The sequence below is a fragment of the Microtus oregoni genome, unplaced genomic scaffold, assembly GCF_018167655.1.
Source record: "Microtus oregoni isolate MIOR12 unplaced genomic scaffold, Mior012 000061F_ref0000440, whole genome shotgun sequence".
Classification (NCBI taxonomy): domain Eukaryota; kingdom Metazoa; phylum Chordata; class Mammalia; order Rodentia; family Cricetidae; genus Microtus; species Microtus oregoni.
In genome coordinates, this window is record NW_024543871.1 from 10,582,676 (window position 1) to 10,601,888 (window position 19,213).

Genomic DNA, 19,213 nt, shown 5'->3' on the forward strand with positions numbered 1-19,213 from the left:
AAATGGGTGGTTTGGCATGGATGTAACCAAGGAGAATTACAAGCTATGATAACAAAAGATACATTTAACACATTGCATTTGGTTACTAAATATTGACCATTGGTTGCCACTGTTGGTTTTTGAGCCTGGATCTTATATAGCCCAGGTTGATCTCCAGCTCACTAATGCAACCAAGGATGACCACGATCTAGGCATGTGCTACCATGCTCGGTTTCTGTGGTTGTGGGGCTGGGACCCAAGGTTTCCTGTATCCCGGGCAAGCACTCTACCATCTAAACTACATCTCCGGCCTTCTGTATCCTACTATGAGGCTATGCACCTGACACTACAGTAGAATACAAATATCTAAGGAATAAAGTCAAACTGAATATACTTGACATTACAGTTTCTATAATTCAAATAGTAAGGAAGCATGAGGAGGTTCAACAAGACGGCTTAAGAGATCACTTTAAAGGGAAGGCCAGCCAGTGCTAGGCTAAGAGTGTTCTAGAAGGAAACAACGAAATATATGAAGTCTCCCAAGCCAAAACAACATCAAAGAGCTTATCCAAGGCCCCAAAGTCCAGTTATGAAAGAAGTACCATGCCCTGAGAGATGAAAGCTAACCCTACTACAAATTCAGCAGCAACAACAACAACAAACAAAAAACACTTATAGGCAATTGAGAACTCAACGTTCAGAGAAACAAGTTCATTGTCATCACTGTCCTTATGCCTTTTCTAAAGTTATCTAACTTCTTTATAGCTTTTGTTTCTACATCATAAATCATTGGCAATAAAAATGCCCACATCAAATCAACCAAAGAGTCCACACAGTTATCACTAGACATAGTCCAGACATGATGTAGGTGGAGATAGTTATTAATAGCATTGCATGCCCATAAACAAGCCACACACAAAAATACAACCTGAAAATTATATGAAAATGTTAATAATATGTTTATTTCCTTTCAAACACAATCCTGTTGTTTCAAAAAGAACTACATATCCCCTTATAATAAAATATATCTATAAAATGTATATATTTATAAGTATAATCAATAAAATTAATAGTATACAATCAACATTATTAATATATAAACATACTCATTTATATATTAATTTTACATTAATTACACACACATAAGGAATCGGAGGAAATACCCCTAACATTACCAACAGATTTTCTGGAAACGATGGGGATGGCTTTCCTGTTTTTCCTTTTCTGAGACAGACTCTGTAAGATCCCTAGATGTACTGGAGTATGCTTTGTACAACCAGCTGGCCTCGAACTAACAGAAATCCACCTGAAGCTGCCTCCAGAGTGCTGAGGTTAGAGGGGGAGTGCTTTTCTTTAAAGTTTTTAAAATTAATTTTAGGTGTGTGGCTTTTTTGCCTGTATGTATGCATGCAGTGCCCTCAGAGGCCAAAAGAGGGTGTTCGATCCCCTGGAACTAGAGTTCCAGATGCCCGTGAACCACCATGTGTGTGCTGGGAACTGAAAGAAAGGACTTCCGGAACAGCAGCCTGTGCTGGTTATCACGAACTCATCTATCCAGCATCTCTTTTCCTTATTTTCAAAAGGTGGGTTTTGTTTTGGTTTAGTCTTCTCTATACTAACTATTCATCATTACTTACATTCTCTTTTTCTTGTTTGTTTTTTTTTAACTCTTCTGTATAGTATTCCATGTTGCCTTTGGGAAAGAATCAAATTTTCTCAGTTTTAATATCCAAAGGACTGAGGTCAGCCTGGCTGTAGCTAACTCCAAACTGCTCTCCCTTGCCTCTGCTCCTGTGCCCTTCCCTGTTTGCTCTAGAGAATGCCATGTCTTGTCTCACATATTCAACTGCCCCTTCTCACCCCAGATCTATACCTGTGTGACTGATCCTTCAAGGCCTGGCTCAAATATTGCAATTTAAAGTACCTATAAGAACTTCGGAAATAATCCCTCTCTTCTAAGGTGAAACTTAGTTGACCAAGAAACTTTGACTATATAGCCCAAGGACCTAGGGTGAAACCAAATAATACTGGTATAAAAATTGAAAACTGTGTAGTGATTAAAATAACTCGTAATGACATTCTGCTATACTCATAGATCACTGCCTTGCTCAGCCGTCATCAGAGATGCTTCCTCCTACAGCAGATGGGAACAAATACAGAGACCCACAGGCAGATAATATGCCAAGAGGGAGACACCTTGAAACACTGAACCCTAAATGCAACGCCTCCATCAAATCTGTCCCTTTAGAGCTCAGGGAACCCTGTGGAAGAGGGGGTAGAAAGAGTGTAGGAGTCAGAGGAGACACCAAGAAAACAAGACCCTTTAAGTCAACATGAGCAAAGCTCCTATGAATTCGCAGAGACCTAAGCAGCGATTATAGGGCCAACGTGGGTCTGTACCACGTCCTCAGTGTATATATTACAGCTTCCAAGGGAACTTCCAAAAGAAATCATTTAATTGGAAGATTACTAGCAATTTCAGAGGTGAATCTAAGACCATCACGGTGAGGAGCACGGTAGCAGGTGGGAGGCGTGGTACTAGAGCAGTGCTGAGAGCTTGCCTTACCCATAACCAGGAGGTGTGGAGAGAGACTGGGCCTGGCCTGATGTGGGCTTTTAAAACATCAAAGTCCACACTCAGTGACACACCTCTTGCTCCAAGGCCACATTTCCCAATCCTTTCCCAACAGTTCCACCAAGTGCAGACCAAGAATTCAGACATAAGAGCCTACAGGGGCCATTCTTATTTAAGTCATCACAAGTCTACAGAGAGAAAAATCAGTGTGGCATTTAAAGAGCAGGTAAAGAAAGCGCTTACCTTGCAAATGTGAGTATCTGAGTTCAAGCCCCAGAGTCCACATCAAAAGGCTGTGGTGTGGTGACAAGTGCTTCCAATCCCTGTGCTGGGGAGGTGGAGACTGACATATACCCTGCGACTCACTGGCCGTCCTAGCATACCTGACAAGTTTTAGGCTGCTGAGAAACCTCATCGAAACAAAAACAAACAAACCCCCAAAGACAGACAGCACTGAACACCAGAAGAATGACGTCTGAGCTTGTGTTTTTATTCATGCACACAGATGTATACAGGACTCGTGCACATACGTGTTCCCCCAAAGACAAACACACACATGTATGCAGACTCCAAGATTCCAGAGATTTGTGTCGATCACTTTATCATTGAAATATGAAGCTGACCTTACAAATTATTTGGAAAAAAAGAAGAAAAAAATCCAAGTTGACAGCCCTTTACTCTCTCAGAAGTAATTATCCCCTGCCCGGCTCACAACCTGCTGTTCTCTCAAAAGCAGAAAACCAGTAATTACTGAGTGTCTCCTACAAGAGCCAGCAAACGTCAGCTCACAGGCTAGACTTGCCTGATGCCTTGGTTGGGGCTAGGGATGGTCTCCACACTTAGAAAAGCACTGGAAAACAGTCAAAAATAAGATTTTGTAGCATTTGAATGTGACATAAAATCCAGACTTTACCAGGCATACATAAAGTACCTTTGGAACACAGTCGCACCCGTTTATTTGCATATTGGCTATGTCAGTTTCTGCACTAAAATAGAAGTTGAGCTGTCACAAGAACCATTCGAATCTCAACACAGCCCTGAATCTCAACACTTGGTTTTTTTTCAGAAAGCTCGTCTGCTTGTGTACGATAGGACAGGATCTTCATCCATAGTAGCTAAGACGGTCCTTAGCATACAGGTGAGGGCCTGAAGTTGCAGAGTGTAAGTGACCTTCAGAAAGGGAAAACTGGTGTTGGAATTCAAAGCTGAGCTGGTTCACTGCTAAACTGGCAAGTCTAGGACTTACGTCATGCCTTTGACAATGACTATGACATCATTGCCGTTTTCCTGTGGGAATATTCCATTGTCTTAAGTGGTCATTTATGAAACAGTTTCTTTCCTGCGAGAAGCTGCCCTTAGGTTCTGGTGCTTAGAAATCAAAGCTAAATAAACTGTTCCACATACACAGGACGAAGGGTCAAAATACACGAAACAAGTTTGGAAGATGGTTTAAAACCCCAAGATTTTCTGGGCATTTCCAGCAAGTACTTCTTGGTAGAAGCAATTACACAGAATTTCTCTGTGCCGTTAGAGGTTATGGGCAATGCAGTCCCAAAGGAAGAGAAAAAAACAAAAAACAATAGGCGGCCTGGGAGGGCTGCCCAGAGCTCCTCCCATAGCCAACAAGAATGTTCTGTTTCGGGCCAGAGATTAAGTGTAGCATATGGCTTTCTGCGATATTCAAACACCACCTGGCTTTCTGCCTCCTTAAGTGAAGAAAAAAAATAGAAGTACCTTCCTTCATCCCAAATCATGGTTGGTGTCCTCACGGTTCCTAGACACTGGGAAACGGCTACAGTAGGCTAAGAAAGGAAGTACAGTACTAGGTTCTAGTCGTTTCTTATTTTTCCTTCTAAATCTTCATTGCCATCACCCAGCAGCTTCCCACCAGCATGCTAGGCTGCATGGTTCAAGGGAAGAAGTGAATTGTGAGAACTTTCCAGAATGCCAGGGGTACAGCTTGAATGGCGGGTTGACCGATGAAACCGAACGGGAGAATGAGTTTCCTCACTGTTGTTTGGGTCATACTGACTACACAGACCCATCCGAAGTCATGGATGGAGGTTCCAGCCAGGGAGCTCAGTGGATGAAGGAGCTTGCTCTGCGAGCCTGAGCCGGACCCACAGAAAGGTGGAAGGAGAAAACAGACTCCACCAAGGTGCCCTCTGACCTCCACATGTGTGGCATGGGGCACACCCATGCACACACACACACACACAGACACACACAAAGACACACATACACACTAAAAAAGTAAGATTAAAAGTAAAAGAAGCCATGGCCCCAGAACAGTCCACGGGTCCTGGCCTCCTTACAGGTCCCTTTAGCTTACATAGCTATATAAGAGTGGCCATGAATCAGACTTGCTGAGAACAGTGCGAAGAGCGGATACTTGGTTCCAGGAAAATCATCCTTGGCTGGTCTTTTAAATCGCTGGAGCAGTGGTTCTCAACCTGTGGGTCCTGACTCCCTGGGGCCAAATGATCCTTTCACAGGGGTCACTGAGACCATCCTGCATATCAGATATCTATATTATGATTTATAACTGTAGCAACATGACAGTTATGAAGCAGCAGTGAAAATAATTTTATGGTTAGGGGGTCACCACAATATGAGGAGCTGTATTAAAGGGTCACAGCATTAGGAAGGTTGAGAACCCCTGCTCTAGAGTGTCCTGCGGGAAGTGATCAATGATAGGAAACCTACACTATGTCAAAGTGTAACTAAGCCCGAGAAATGTTCACCCCATCCATCAACGACTGCATGTACTACTCATCGGCGCAGCTGCAATGTTGGTGCCTGGTTTGGGACTGTTGAGCTTCAGAGTTAGAAGAGAAGACACTGCTGCTTTCTAAAGCCATTCCCGTTTGCAGTAATCTGTTGCAGGGGTGCTAAAAAAAATACAACACCGCTCTGGTTGCTTCCCTACCAGAAAGTGTCAGTTTCCTGAGCTGCACCCAGTGTTTCTCCAATGTCATCATATCCTCCCCTCTGAATGATGGTCTTATTTGCCACTAGGTTTGGAAAGGCATGGGACACATGTTCAAAAAGGATCCCATATAGAAAACATATCTAAACATCTAACAGCAGGGAAACTGGTGGATAGCTGGTCATACAATGCAGTTCTGAGAAACAGAGCCACTGGGGGCGAGAGAAGATGGGGTGAGATGATTCGGTTGGTAAGGGTGCTTGTCACTAAACCTGATGACATATGTTCGTTTCATGCCTGGTACTCACATGCTGGAAAAGACAAAGCCTTCCCAGGTGTACCCAAACACTCAAAGACCCCCACCCCCACCCCCACCCCCACACTAAATGTAATAAAAACGTAACAAATAAAGTTCCTGATGTTTTGAGAAACCCATCGAGTTCTTTTTGTAGGCACAGCAGATGCCATCTGTCAGGGGACAGAGACCAAAAGACCAACAGATTTTCTGCAATGCAAGGGGCAGAGCTAGTTTATCTATCAAAGAACTGGGAATAAAAACAAGAAAAGAAATGAGCAAATACGACTTTCGAAAATGTTACCATGTATCAGTGATGTCAACAGCCACCACCAAATGTGTCCCAATATTTGTGTTCCTTAAAGAAGAATCTGCAGTTCCAACAAATGCCACCCTTTTCCCCCCAAGCTGACAGGCCACCTGTAAGGAAAACAATTTACTGAAGACACAATGTAATTTTATCTTCTGCGTGAAAAACAAAATATAAAACCTACAAGAAATACACTTGATTCAAATTAATCATACCAGCAAACCCCTTGCCAATCCGTTTCATTTGGGTTGCTGTAATAAAACAAAGAGAACTTAAAGAAAAAGGGGCTGAATTGCCTCCTGATTCTAGGATACAGCTCATCATCCTGGGAAACACGATGGGGAAGGGACTTCAAGCAGCTAGTCACATCCACTGTCGGGAACAGAGAGAATGAATGCATAAACGCTTATCCTCAGCTCGCATTTCTTTTATTCAAGCCAGAACCCAAGCCAGAGAGGGCTGGTGTTGCCCATTTTCTCCCTGGGTCTTCCGACATGAATTCCTGATAATTTGCAAAGACAAGCCCAGAACAGAACCCGACCAAGCCAATCCCTCATGAGGTTTTTCTTCTCTCAGGTGATTCTGGGCTGTGTCACATTGACAAATAAAATTAACCATCTCAGTGAGCAACTTCCTCCAAGAGTGTGTTATGAAAAGAAAGAAGCTGGTCCATTCCTACTCTCTTCTTCCTTGCTCACACATATCCCTTCTACACGTGGCTAGCTCTTTTCTCTGCCACATTGTAAACACCTGGCAGGATGCTAGAGTCGAGTTTGGCTTTTCCAGCTCTGCTAAATAAACCCCTTTATTTTATAAGTCATTCAGCATAAATCCTTTAGTCTCAGTAACATAAAAGTCAGTGTAAAGTTCCGCAGTACCCTAATGCAGTGTGGCTTGTAGACGGAACCTAACCTGCTACATGTTTGCCACTGCTTGTGAGCTCTTAAGTTTAACTGAGTAGGGGGAAATGAAAATAGTACTTTATGGCGTATGAAATAGAGAGTCAGATGTGTCCATAAATAAATGTGGATTCTGATTTGTTTTACAGTTTCACACACGCATGCATGCCACAGTGACCACTGTCATCTTGAACCTACCCTGCCACGTCTGTCCATCCTCCTCCTCCCCCTATACCTGCCAGTTATATATGGTCCTCTAGCTCTGTTTGCGAGATACACAGTTGGGGAGGTGCAATAAAAATGAGCCGTTTATAGAAGAAACTGGCTGACTCTTTCTATCCATATACACTAAATCGTATCTTGAGTGCTGAGTGGACTTCTTCATGTCACATTTTAGTGAAACCCGGAGTGACTGCCTGGGTGCGGCACATACTCTGGAAACTGGTCCTGAAGATGCTGGGATTAAAATTCAAGGAGATCTTAGGACATGGACTCATGTTTATACAGGTTATTTTGCTTTTCAAATCTAGGGGAATCTTGAGTGCTCTTCTGAAACAAGAGCTTCAAGTAATCACTGTTGAAAAGTGAATGCTGTCATCCCAAATTCATACCTGCCTACAAGTCTGGAATGGGATCTCACTGTAGAAAGGTGCTATTGTGTAAAGATATGGAGATGTGGTCATTTTGGATAAGAGTGGCCCAAATCCGATTATAGTGTCCTAATATAGGATAGAAGTGTGTTGTAAGTGTGTTGTTAGTTCCCGGCTGCTCAGCCCCAAAATAATTACTCAGAAAACATAGTATTTGTAATTCTGTTTGGCCAATAGCTTAAGCATATTTCTGGCTAATATTTTAATTTAACCCATTTCTAGTAATCTGTGTATTGCCACATGGCTGTGGCTTACTGGGTAAAGTTCCGTCTGGTTCCAGCGGGTGCATGGCTTCTGACTCCGCCTCCTTTCTTCCAGCATTCAGTTTAGTTTTCCCCACCTAGCTCTACTTTACCCTATCACAGACCTAAGACAATTTATTAACCAATGGTATTCACAGCATACAGAGGGGAATCCCACATCAAAAGTGGAGACACAGAACTTAAGAAGCCATGTCATAGAAGACAGAAGCAGAGACTGAAAGAGTATAGCCAGAATGAAGGGATATCTGAAGCCCCTAGGAGCTGGGCAAGGCAGGGAAGATTTTTCCCTAGGGTCTTAGAGGAAGCTGGAAGAAATTACAAAGAATTGAATGGAGACCTCCAAAAAGATAGGTCCATGTCCTGAGCACCAGAACCTACTAATGCCTCTTGGAAGTAGCATCTCTGCAAATGGAATTAGTGAAGGATCATGAGATGCGATCACCCTGAATAAGGATGGCCTTAAATTTAGTGACAGTGTCTTGAAGACAAAGGCAGAGATTGAAACAATGGGGCCACGGGCCAAGAGAAGCCTGAGTGTCTGGGGACTTGGAAGAGTCAGGAAGGATTCTCCCCTAGAATAAGCATGGTACTGACATCCTTCGACCTCAGACATCTGGTCTATGAACTAAAGAATAATTGCCTGTTCTGTAAATCTGCCCAGCTCCTGGTAATTTATGATAGTGACCCTAACCAACCAAGAGAAGCTCCTTCAATGTTTGCTTCAATTCCAACTTTTCTCATGTTTTATAAAGCTTAAGAACAACTATATTTTCTCCAACTTCTGCAAACTTACAGAGCCTCTACTAATGGGTAAGGAAACGGTGGTGAGCACAGCGGGTTTCTAGGGCAAGACACACCTCGCCTACCTTGTCCTTTTTATCTTGCCGGGCGTATGGGAAGCAGGGTATCACAGCAGTTACCCTGGATGAGGATGCAATCTTGCACGCGTTGATCATGATGAGCAGCTCCATCAGGTTGTCGTTAATTTCCCCACAGCCGCTCTGGATGATATAGACATCTTCCCCTCTCACACTTTCACCAATCTCAACGCTACAAAAGAACAACGCCATCTTAGTTTTCTTTGCCTGTTGTTGTTTAAAAACACTCTAGAGAAGTGACAGTGTGTGTGTGGGGGGGGCACTTATTTCGACTCACATTTCAAGGTACATCCCATAATGGCTGGGGAGTTAAAGCGGCGGGACCTCAAAGCAGCTGTGCACATTGCACTCTCGGTTGGAAAGCAGAGACTATGAACTTAGGTTGTTTTTCAGCTCCCTTCCCACTCACAGAGTTTAGGGTCCAGTCCGGGGAATGGGGCTACACACAGTGGATGGGCCTTTCTGCATCCATGAACACAATTAAGATAATAATTTCCCACAGGCTGGCTCACAGGCCCATCTCCCAGGTGACCCAAGGTTCTGTCAAGTTGACAATTAACAATAAGCCATCGCAACATTGGGTAATATCAAGGTTCTATGACTCCCTGAGACCACCTCCAACTTCAGCAATCCAGCAGGTACAATCATGGGACTCAGCACAGAGTCACAATCCTGCCTGTGACTTATGAGATGGATTGAACACAGGACAAAATCAGCAAAGGGAAAAGTACACCAGGCAATCTCGGTGGGAACTTACAAGCATTCTTCCCGAGGGGAGTCACAGAAGCCCACCTCAAAGTGTCCAGTAGCGAGCTGTGACAAGTGGCAAGTGTTACCTTCTAGGGTAGACACAGAGACTTAGGGCCCAGGCTTTGTATTGGAAGCTGAACGGTGTAGTCACCCACTGCCTAGTGCATACCAAAATGCTAGCTTTGCAACAGGCTGGTGGGAGCTCAGTGTAAGCCACATTGTTTTCTGGCCATTAATAGTTCACACACAACAGGCTATTCTTATGAAAGAATGGTGTGGGAATCCCTGTGAGAGCTAAGTTCCCATAGGCCAGTCAAGAGCTGACCGTACAAAGAACCTTTCTAAGTTCTAGGCCTTCTCTGTTAATTCCTTGTGGTAATTCTTCTGTTATTAAAGTTAAGCATGGATATTGTCTTAAAAATTCAAATCATGGGAGCTGGGGAGATGACTCATTTGGTAATGTGTCTTCCAGCACATGCATAGAGGGCCTGAGTTTGGCTCCCCAAAACCAACCTTTTAAAAAAAAAAAGGCCAGGTGCAATGGCCTCCTTAACCCCAGCTCTGGGAGAGCAGAGACAGCAGATCCCTGGAACTCATTGGCTGACCAGCCAGCCAGTTGAATAAATGAGCTCCAGGTTGAGTGAGAGTCCTGTCTCAAAAAGTAAAGCAGAGATGGATGGAGGAAGACATCTGGAACTGACCTCTGACCTCTACATGTACATGACCAAAGAAGCATGTATACATACCACATGCACACAATCAAATCATGATCAAAGTGTGCTAGTTCAGCCTGTAATCTCAGTACTCAGGAGGCTGAGATAAGAGGATTCCTGAGTTCCAGGCGCTCTCTCTCTCTCTCTCTCTCTCTCTCTCTCTCTCTCTCAGCAGCCTGGAGACAACCAATTTCAATCTTTGATGGCTTTTTAGAGAGAGATTTATTTTCAATTCTCCAGCTACCATGAGAGACTTGAGTTGATTTTTCCTGAGGTGTCCATCAGGTATTGACTTCTCACTACGGAAGACGAGAGTTTAACATCTATCTCTTCCTCTCTGCTCCACGACACGGATGGATTCTTCCGACCTCATCATCATGGCAATACAGATCAGTATTCAAGCTAAAGATTGCCTGCTGCATTTGAACTCTCCATGATGATCAGAGCTGAGCTGTGAAGTAAACTAAAACCAACATTTGTATTTTTCTTTCACGCACAAGCTTAAGCTTCGACATGTGTGTGTTTGTGTGCGTCTTTTCTCTTAGCCTTTCTCTGGTGACTTTTCTATTGACTACACATTAACATCCCACCCCCACCCCCCATGAATAATTGCAATCTCCTAGTGCTAGTCTTCAAGTCCATCTCCACTTTCCCATTCTGCCCATATCTTCCCCACATTTGGCTGACATGGATGGCCAAGCTGCCATAGGGATTCTCACCACCTCTTTGTTGCACTCCATCGGTAATTTTCTGTATCCCTTTACGGTATACTTCCTTGTTTTGCTAGCTGTCATCCTGTAGCTCCTAGAGACTTAGTAGTAGCCAATATTTTGAAAATCATGTGTCTAAAAATATCTGTATGTGAAGTTAGAGACTATGGGGTACTCAGCATTGGAAAGTCGGCCCATTCGTGTTATATGACTGCTGCACAGAGAAGAAAACATCACACACTCTGGCATGTCCTTCACAGAGTATCAGACAACAAAGAATCAGATCGGCGCTGATAGAACTCTCATTTTAAAATGGCGACCCTATTCCAATAGCTGGGAGCTTTGCTGTTTTGGGGACACTATGGACTTCAGGTGAATTTTGCTTCTAGGTAACTTAGCTTGAGACAAGAGGCAGAAACCTGGGGCTATGAATGGAGCTCAGTGGGAGGGCATTAGCATAAACAAACAGGAAACCCTGGGGGTCCATCCCCCATACTAGAAAGTGAATAGAGAAAACTGAATATAGCTACTTAAAAATCCATCTTCAGAATCTGGTGTGAGGGCACACACTCGGAGTCCCAGCCAGACTTTGAACTTCTCTTCCTTTTGCCTCCATCTTCTTAGTCAAAGAATTACAGCTAAATAAGAAGGTGAACCCAAAGAAAAACATATATTTATCCTCCTGGAAATTGGAAGTCGACAAGACCGCCGGGCAAAACTTGGGAGCATGGGGGTGGGGGTGGGGTGGGAAGAAGGGGAGATGAGGAGAAAGGAGAGAGATGGGAGAAAGGGAGGACTGGGGAGAGCTTGAGGGAACAGGATGGTTGAGATGGAGGAAGGGTGGATATGGGAGCAGGGCAGAAGATATCTTAATTAAGGGAGCCATTTTAGGGTTGGCAAGAGACTTGGCTCTAGAGGGGTTCCCAGGTGTCCAAGGAGATGTCCCCAGCTAGGTCCTTGGGCAGCAGAGGAGAGGATACCTGAACTGGCCTTCTCCCATAGCCAAACTGATGAATATCTTGCTTATCACCATAGAACCTTTATCTGGCAAAGATTGGAGATAGAGACAGAGACCCACATTGGAGCACTTGACTGAGCTACCAAGGTCCAGATGAAGAGCAGAAGGAGGGAGAAGATAAGCAAGGAAGTCAGGACTGCGAGGGGTTGGTCAACCCACTGAGACAGTGTGCCTGATATAATGGGAGCTCACCAAAGCCAGCTGGACTGGGACTGAATGAGCATGTGATCAAATGGGACTCTCTGAATGTGGCTGACAATGGGGGCTGACTGAGAAGCCAATGATAATGGCACTGGGTTTTGATTCTACAGCATGTACTGGCTTTTTGGGAGCCTAGTCTGTTTGGATGCTCACCTTCCTAGACCTGGATGGAGGGGGAGAAGGTCTTGGACTTCCCACAGGGCAGGGCACCCTGACTTCTCTTAGGACTGGAGAGGGAGGGGGAGTGGGAGGGAAATGGGAGGAGGTGGAAATTTTTAATAAATAAATAAATTTTAAAAAAGTAATAAAAACCAAAGTGTTTTCAAAAAAAATGAAAAACCTCATGGAGATCACCCCTTGTCCTTCTCCTTCTTGCTACTTTTTTGTGCAAAGGAATAAAGAACACGTAGCAGTAAAAAAAAAAGAATTACAGGCATGTGCCACCATGCTGGGCTCTGAAAATGGGTTTTAATATTCGATCCCACTCCTGCATAAGGCTCTCTGTTATGGATGTTGACAGTACACTGTAAATCCAGGATGAAAAGAACAGAAAGAAACTGAAATCTATCTCCTTATTTTGAGTGCTAAAGAATGAATACAATGCTTGGGCTAACGAGGTGGCTTAGCAGATAAAAGCAGATGCTTGCTGCACAAGCCTGAGAACCTGTGTTCAGTCCCTGGAATCCACAGAAGAAGCTGGATGTACCAACTATTGGATTCACACAATTACATCAAGTAGAAGGATAATTTAATTGGGCATGTATCTGCAACCCCAGAACTCCTACAATAGGGTACAAGGATTGGGCAGGACAAACAGCCTCGAGTTTGGGAGTCAGCTAGTCTGAAGCCTGAAGCAGGGCAGAAACACCCAAAAGCTTGGCGGCTCGCCTGGAGAACATAGCATTGCAGGAAGGAGAAAAATCCTACTTCTACAAGTAGCAAGGAGAGAGCTGATTCCCAAGTTGTCTACGTGTGTCGTAGCGTTCATGTGCACATACGTACAAATAACTTACGTAGCACAATTACATCAAGTATTGGGCTGATTTAATTTGGAAAGCAAGTATTGCATAGTTCAGGGCTGACAAAATACAGCACACAGCCTCTTTTTGTATAGCCCCCTCCCCACCCAATAAGAATGGTGTGGTAGTCCCAGTAATGAATACCCCCCATCTATACCCTAATCCTTTGAATATGTTACATTATATGGCAAGGGGGATGTATACATTCAGATGGAATCAAGCCTGCCAATCAATTGATCGATCATAAACCAGGATGGTCAGCCATAACCATTTAAATTTGTCCCATGGGAGCCGGGTGGTGGTGGCGTACGCCTTTAATCCCAGCACTCGGGAGGCAGAGGCAGGCGGATCTCTGTGAGTTTGACACCAGCCTGTTCTACAGAGCTAGTCCCAGGACAGGCTCCAAAGCCACAGAGAAACCCTGTCTCGAAAAACCAAAAAAAAAAAAAATGGAAAAGGGGACTGGGACTCCAGCTTGTCCAATATGTAGGAAGTTTTGAGTTTGATCCCTATCAGTCTATCAGTAGGGAACAACCAGGTATGGTGACACCCACCTGTGGTTCTGATACTTGGCAGGTGGAGACAGGAAGATCTGAAGTCCAAGGTCATCATCAGCCATACTCAGAGTTCAAGGCTAGCCTAGGCTACCTGAGTGAGACTGCCTGTAAGCAAAAGACTAGAAAGCTGGAAAAGGCAAGGGCATAGAGTTCTCCATGAAGCTTCGGGAGGAAAGGCAGTCCCTGCTGACCTATACGGCACTTGTTCTGTATAGGTATAGATATGTAACGCAGCAGTAACACGGACGGCATGTGGCTGGCAATGCCTAAAATATTTATGATCGGGCTCTTTATGAAAAGTTTCCCAACTCCTGATCTTATGACTGCTTATCCCCACAAGATCACATTCTTTGGCCTGCCTTTCCTCACCAAGGAACTGCAATCTTCCTATGACTAGCAGTCCAGGGGAGCACAGGAAACACCATGGTAACATTTCTTCCAAGTCAGTTCTGCTTCTCCTTATAAAGGAGACATCCCTACCGAAATTTGTGGTGTCCGTCTTTAATAGGCTGCGTGGATCAGCTCAAGGACAAGAGACCCTCAGACAAGAAGACTGAAGCAATGCTGAGTGGCTAGGGCAACGTAAAAGATGGCTGCATATTTGATAACACTTATCTCTATTGTGGCATAGGATCTAAGTCTCTTCCCTAGACTCTTGATCTCTTCCCTAAGAGGGTTTTGACCAATACAAAGTTCTAGAAGTGATGATATGCCAGCTTCTAAGCTCAGGCCTTAACAGACTAATACTTAACTACTTCCTGTCTTTTGAAACACTCCCTCTTGGAAAACTGCTTCTATGCTAGAAGGCAACCCAAGCAGCCCTGTGAAGTGGTTCTTAGCCAAGCATCCAGGCGAAAGCTAGCCAAACTTATCAGCCACATGAGTGAGCTATCTTCAAAACTGGGTCTGGAGGTCCCACTACCCACCCTAGCTGACAACAGTGCAAACAGAAATAAACCTTCCTTGCTTTGACCTATACACATTTTGGGGCTGGGAGCCCCATAAACAGATTGTTTAAAGCCATCGAGTTCTGGGTGACCTGGCAAATGGCAGTCACCAGAATACTGGGTCCCCCGGCACAGCAGTAAATTAACCAGGGTAAAACCCTACAAGAGACCTGGGATGCCATTATGAACAGTGCCCTGCAAGTTATGGAGGGTTCACTGGGGTGAGAAGAGAAGCTGGAATATACTGCTCCCTGAAAAATGGAAAGAATTTGGAGAAGGTAAAAGTGGAAGCATGCCTGTCTCATGAACTAGCAGTTGAGAAAACTAGGAACCAAGGCGCTGAGGGCTAGGGTGCAGCATCCGGACTTCTCCTCACTACACAAGAGACACTGAGGAAACAGGACCTTACATAAACTGAATCCACTTTTTCTTGTTTCTGCTCTTTGTTTTCTCATTTCTACAGCCAAACAGGAACAGCCAATTTGAGGACTATATGTAAAAATCAACATCTGTCCCCGTGTAGCGCACAAGAAAAGTTAGCACATTAGCCCTGCAAACTCTTTGAGGCGACAGAAATGTGAGCTGTAGCTAGATGCTGTGCGTGTTGGCACTTCCAGCAAGCACTGGGGAGGTGAAGGCAGGAGGATCATGATTTCAGGGCTAGACTTAGTGACACAGTAAACTTTGGAACAGGCTAGACTACATGAGATCCTGACTCAAAGGAAGGAAAAGCAAACAAAACAAAATCCCAACCCAATTAGCAAAACACAAGAAACATAACACGGGCCTGAGGAGTCTTGACCATCTTACGATCTCTAATGGTCAAACGTGGGTAAAAGAGGACCCAAACTAAATAAAAACAAGTCTGCTTTCTATTTCAAATAAGTGTATGAATAATTACTCTTGAAGATCCCAGTGAGTTTCACCCAACAGCCCATATAGGACTGGTAGCAGAAATCCAATACTAACCGAGCAATGAATTCATCTAGATTAGCTATGCTCTGCAGCAAAGGATAGCGCTGCCCTGGGAAAATAAGGAAGAGTTGCTTTACTTACTTTCAAAACCCACTCAGCCCAGAAATGTCTCCTCTATTTACATGACAACACCTTCCGAACAAAGACTCTTATTCTATTAGAGTTCCCAGAGCTGCTGAAACTTGGACGGGACTGAGAAAATCCTGCAATATTCAAACCTAGCTCAATTCACCAAAGTCCTAGAGAACCCTCCAGATATTAAACTCTTTGTACAAAGGGAGCTGTGGATGTAGCTCAGCAGTTGTCTTCTTGCCCAGCATCCACAAGGACCTGGGATCCATCCTCAGTACTGAAAAACAACCAACCAACAAAGGCAAAGTGTTTTATATTTAGCTAAGCAGGTCTCAAATCTCCTAGGTAGCCAAGGATGCTCTTGAATTCCCGCTTCTCTTGCTTCTTCCACCCAAGTGCTGGGATTGTAGTGTATGCTACCACATCCTGTTTTGATGTGGTACAGGGAACCAAATCCAGGGCTTCATGCATACTTGGCAAGCAACTCTACCAACTGAGCTACATCCTCAAGTCCAAAGGGGCATTCTTAGGCTGAACTGTCTACAGGGCAACACCACCAGCCGTCCAGAGTTCCTCCTATTCTCATGCAAGGGATGTAAATGGAGTTTACCATCTGGGAAAGGTCACACGGGATGCATAGAGCCTTTAGAGAAATAATCTTTGTCATTGATATTCATCTAACTCTTAGCTGGGTTTGGTGAGACTCATATACTTGTAATTCTAATACTTGGGAGGTGTGTGTGGGGGTTTCTCCTGTGAGTTTGAGGCCTGCTAGGGCAACACACTCAATTCAATACAATCCTACATACCACAGACAAATCCTGTCTCAGAAAACCAAAAATAAAACAACAAAAAGGAAAAAAATGCCCTTAATTTCACAAATTCTCGATTGACTCAAAGTCATCAAGATTTTCTGATTTCTTCTGGAAATTTCAAAGTTCTAGATTTGAGATTTCTGTCTACGATCCATTTCAAGTTAATTTTTGTAAATACGAAGAATGGTCTTTCTCTATATGTTTTTTTTTTCCGTAAACTTGTTGGATGAAATGCAACTTTGCCAAGTGTACAACGGGTTATCTGTCACTGTATAGTTGGTTAACTGAACTAAACAGAAGGAGGAAAAGAAATTGGCCTCGGGCAAGTGGGACAAGGAGCCCCCAGTTCAACTTCGGAGGAGGGCTACCGTCTGCCTGATTGCACTGAATACTGGTGACCACCTCTTGCTCACGTGAGAAAGGGGTGTAATTTTTGCCAGACTGGCTGTGCGCAGCTGAGGTCCATAAACACAAAGAACCTATTAGTTCGCAACATTCGTTGCAGCAGAGTTAAAGGAAGCCCAGGGGCTTTCAACACGTGCGTCCTATGTTCTCAGGCTCTTTCCAACTCCCACACAAACGCACCCTTCTGGATAAGACGGCTCAACACCTAGGCTACTCGGAAGAGTCACCTGAGCAGCTGGCAGCACTCTGATCGCCAGCCGCTGGAAGAAGCGTTCGAAAGTTCCCCAGGTAAACCCAGTGCCGGGGACCTGTGCAGAACCTTTTCGACCACGCTCTAGTCTGGGGTGCCGTCTGGCAGAGACTCGGAAACTGGGGCGGGCAGATCCACAGATGTCTCCCTGCCCCCACCATTCCCGGCACTGATGTGATGCCCACACGCTGCGCCCACTCTCAGACGCTCTGTGACTGCACCGATGTCGCCCTTCCGGACTGAGAATACCAGGCTAGGCGGCGCAAAAGAGGGGCCTGGGGTGCCTAGGGGACGACTGGTCGCCAAAGTCCGGGTGCTGGAGGTCTGGCCACTAGAGGGACAACAGCGCGCAAAGACTCCAGGGTGGCGGGGTGTGTGTGAGGGGATGGAAGGGGGGGCTCCCTGGCTGGACTTCTTTTTCCCCGGGCGCAGACGCGGTGGCACTGAAGACGCGTTGCTGCCGTCCCGCCCCGGAAGGGAGAGCACAGCGCCCTCGGAGGTGCCCCGGGCATGCGTTGGCTCCTGCCTCAGCCCTGGTGTGACTCCCACCTGGTCTCCTGGTTGCTGAACTTCTTGGTGACCACCTTGCCCAGCTCCAGGCCCAGGCGATCTGCCACGCGCTGCGACAGGTCCTGGTGAGAGCTCCCGCTGAAGAGCACGATGTTGGGCATGGTGACGCTCCGGGGGTGAGGGGCGCTCTGTGAAGGAGAAAGCAACAGCGACACAGACTGCTACTGCTGCTGCCCCTGCTACTGCCGCTGCCCCTATTGCTGCTACTTGCCGCTGCCGCTGTTGCTGCTGCGGTGCCCAGGGCTGCTGGTGGAGCGGGAAAACGCGGCGGGACCTAGGGGAGGGGAGGAGCTGGGGGAGGAACCAGAGAGAGGGGAGGAGCAACGGACTAGTCACTGGAGGGTGCTGGGAAGTGGCTTCTGCCCAAGCAGGCTGGGCAGCAGGTTGTGAAGCTCTGGGTGGTCCAGAATCTCCTAGGTGCGGTTGCTCCGTCGGGGAGGTCGATGCTTCACACCTGACCTCTCTGACTTGCCTCGAAGTGAAGAGGTCAATGAACCAGACGAAGTGGGCACATAGAGCCAGCGACTGCAGGAAGGGACCATGGGGTGCCTCACATCAAAAGCCACCTTTCAACCCGGAAACTCAGAACCCAGGGGTGATACATCCAGTGTCCATGTGGGAGAGACCCACAGAGCGGCTCTGCATTTGCACCCAAGAATGAAGCATGTTTCACTTTCTGTGATGGTATACACTACCTCTGAAGCTTGACTTGCAGAAAGGTTTTCCCACCAGCGACAATTCCTTTCTCTCATTGATTTAGATATGTATATTTTGTTTTCGATTTTTCAATAATAGCTGAAAACTCGTTTCCTTCCTTGTTATATAAATGCCTACGCAGTATCTTTTCTTTTGCCTCTTGGTCCACAAAGCCTGGAAATTTTAGCGTCTAGTTCTTGATAAATCAGGTGTGATGCTCCTTAAAGGAGCCATTGATGTGAGCCACCATTTGAGCCCCAAGCCCATTGACTCTACTCAATGGGCTTGCAGTGACTTTTATGTAGATAGGCTGGTCCCCTGGCTCCCTTCACAGCACCTTCTCTTTGATTCTCTTGAGCCTGCCTCCTCCAGGATACCTCTGCTTCCGCTGATCCCAGACCTCACCTTTTCTGAGGAAGTTAATCCGGTATCGGAGCCAAACAATGTGCACAAGCGAAATATCAGTAAAGAGATTTAGCTTGAGCTCGTGGAGGAGTGGGGGCACTGGTGATCCTAGTGACATTTTTTTTTAAAAAAAAGCCTTGAGAGACAGATTAAACTTGTCAGATAAATGGTTGGGCTCTACTAATGTCCACCAAGAATCGGCTTGCCATCCACAGCCAAGGCCACTTGCAGCTGAATTCTAACCCACTCTAAAGGTACTTCCTGTGTTACTTGGATTAGGAAGAGATTGTTCATATCCTCGAGCTTTTTTTCATTCGGGTCCTTCCTTGTAT

General features: G+C 45.3%; 1 protein-coding gene across 3 annotated transcripts in view; it reads right to left on the minus strand.

Moving 5' to 3' along the window:
- Positions 1-18,014, minus strand: part of Prps2 (phosphoribosyl pyrophosphate synthetase 2) — a 36,145-nt gene extending 18,131 nt beyond the window's left edge. Inside the window, exons 1-3 of one of the 3 annotated variants that reach the window (XM_041640011.1) lie at positions 17,760-18,014; positions 8,756-8,950; positions 5,916-5,925 (exon numbers count right to left, since the gene is read on the minus strand). In XM_041640011.1, coding sequence (XP_041495945.1) covers positions 5,916-5,925; positions 8,756-8,950; positions 17,760-17,881 — 327 coding nt within the window. In that variant the 5' untranslated portion in view covers positions 17,882-18,014. The remainder of the gene's footprint in view (positions 1-5,915; positions 5,926-8,755; positions 8,951-17,759) is intronic. The other 2 variants (XM_041640010.1, XM_041640009.1) reach the window with 2 other exon arrangements.
- Positions 18,015-19,213: the final 1,199 nt, after the last annotated feature.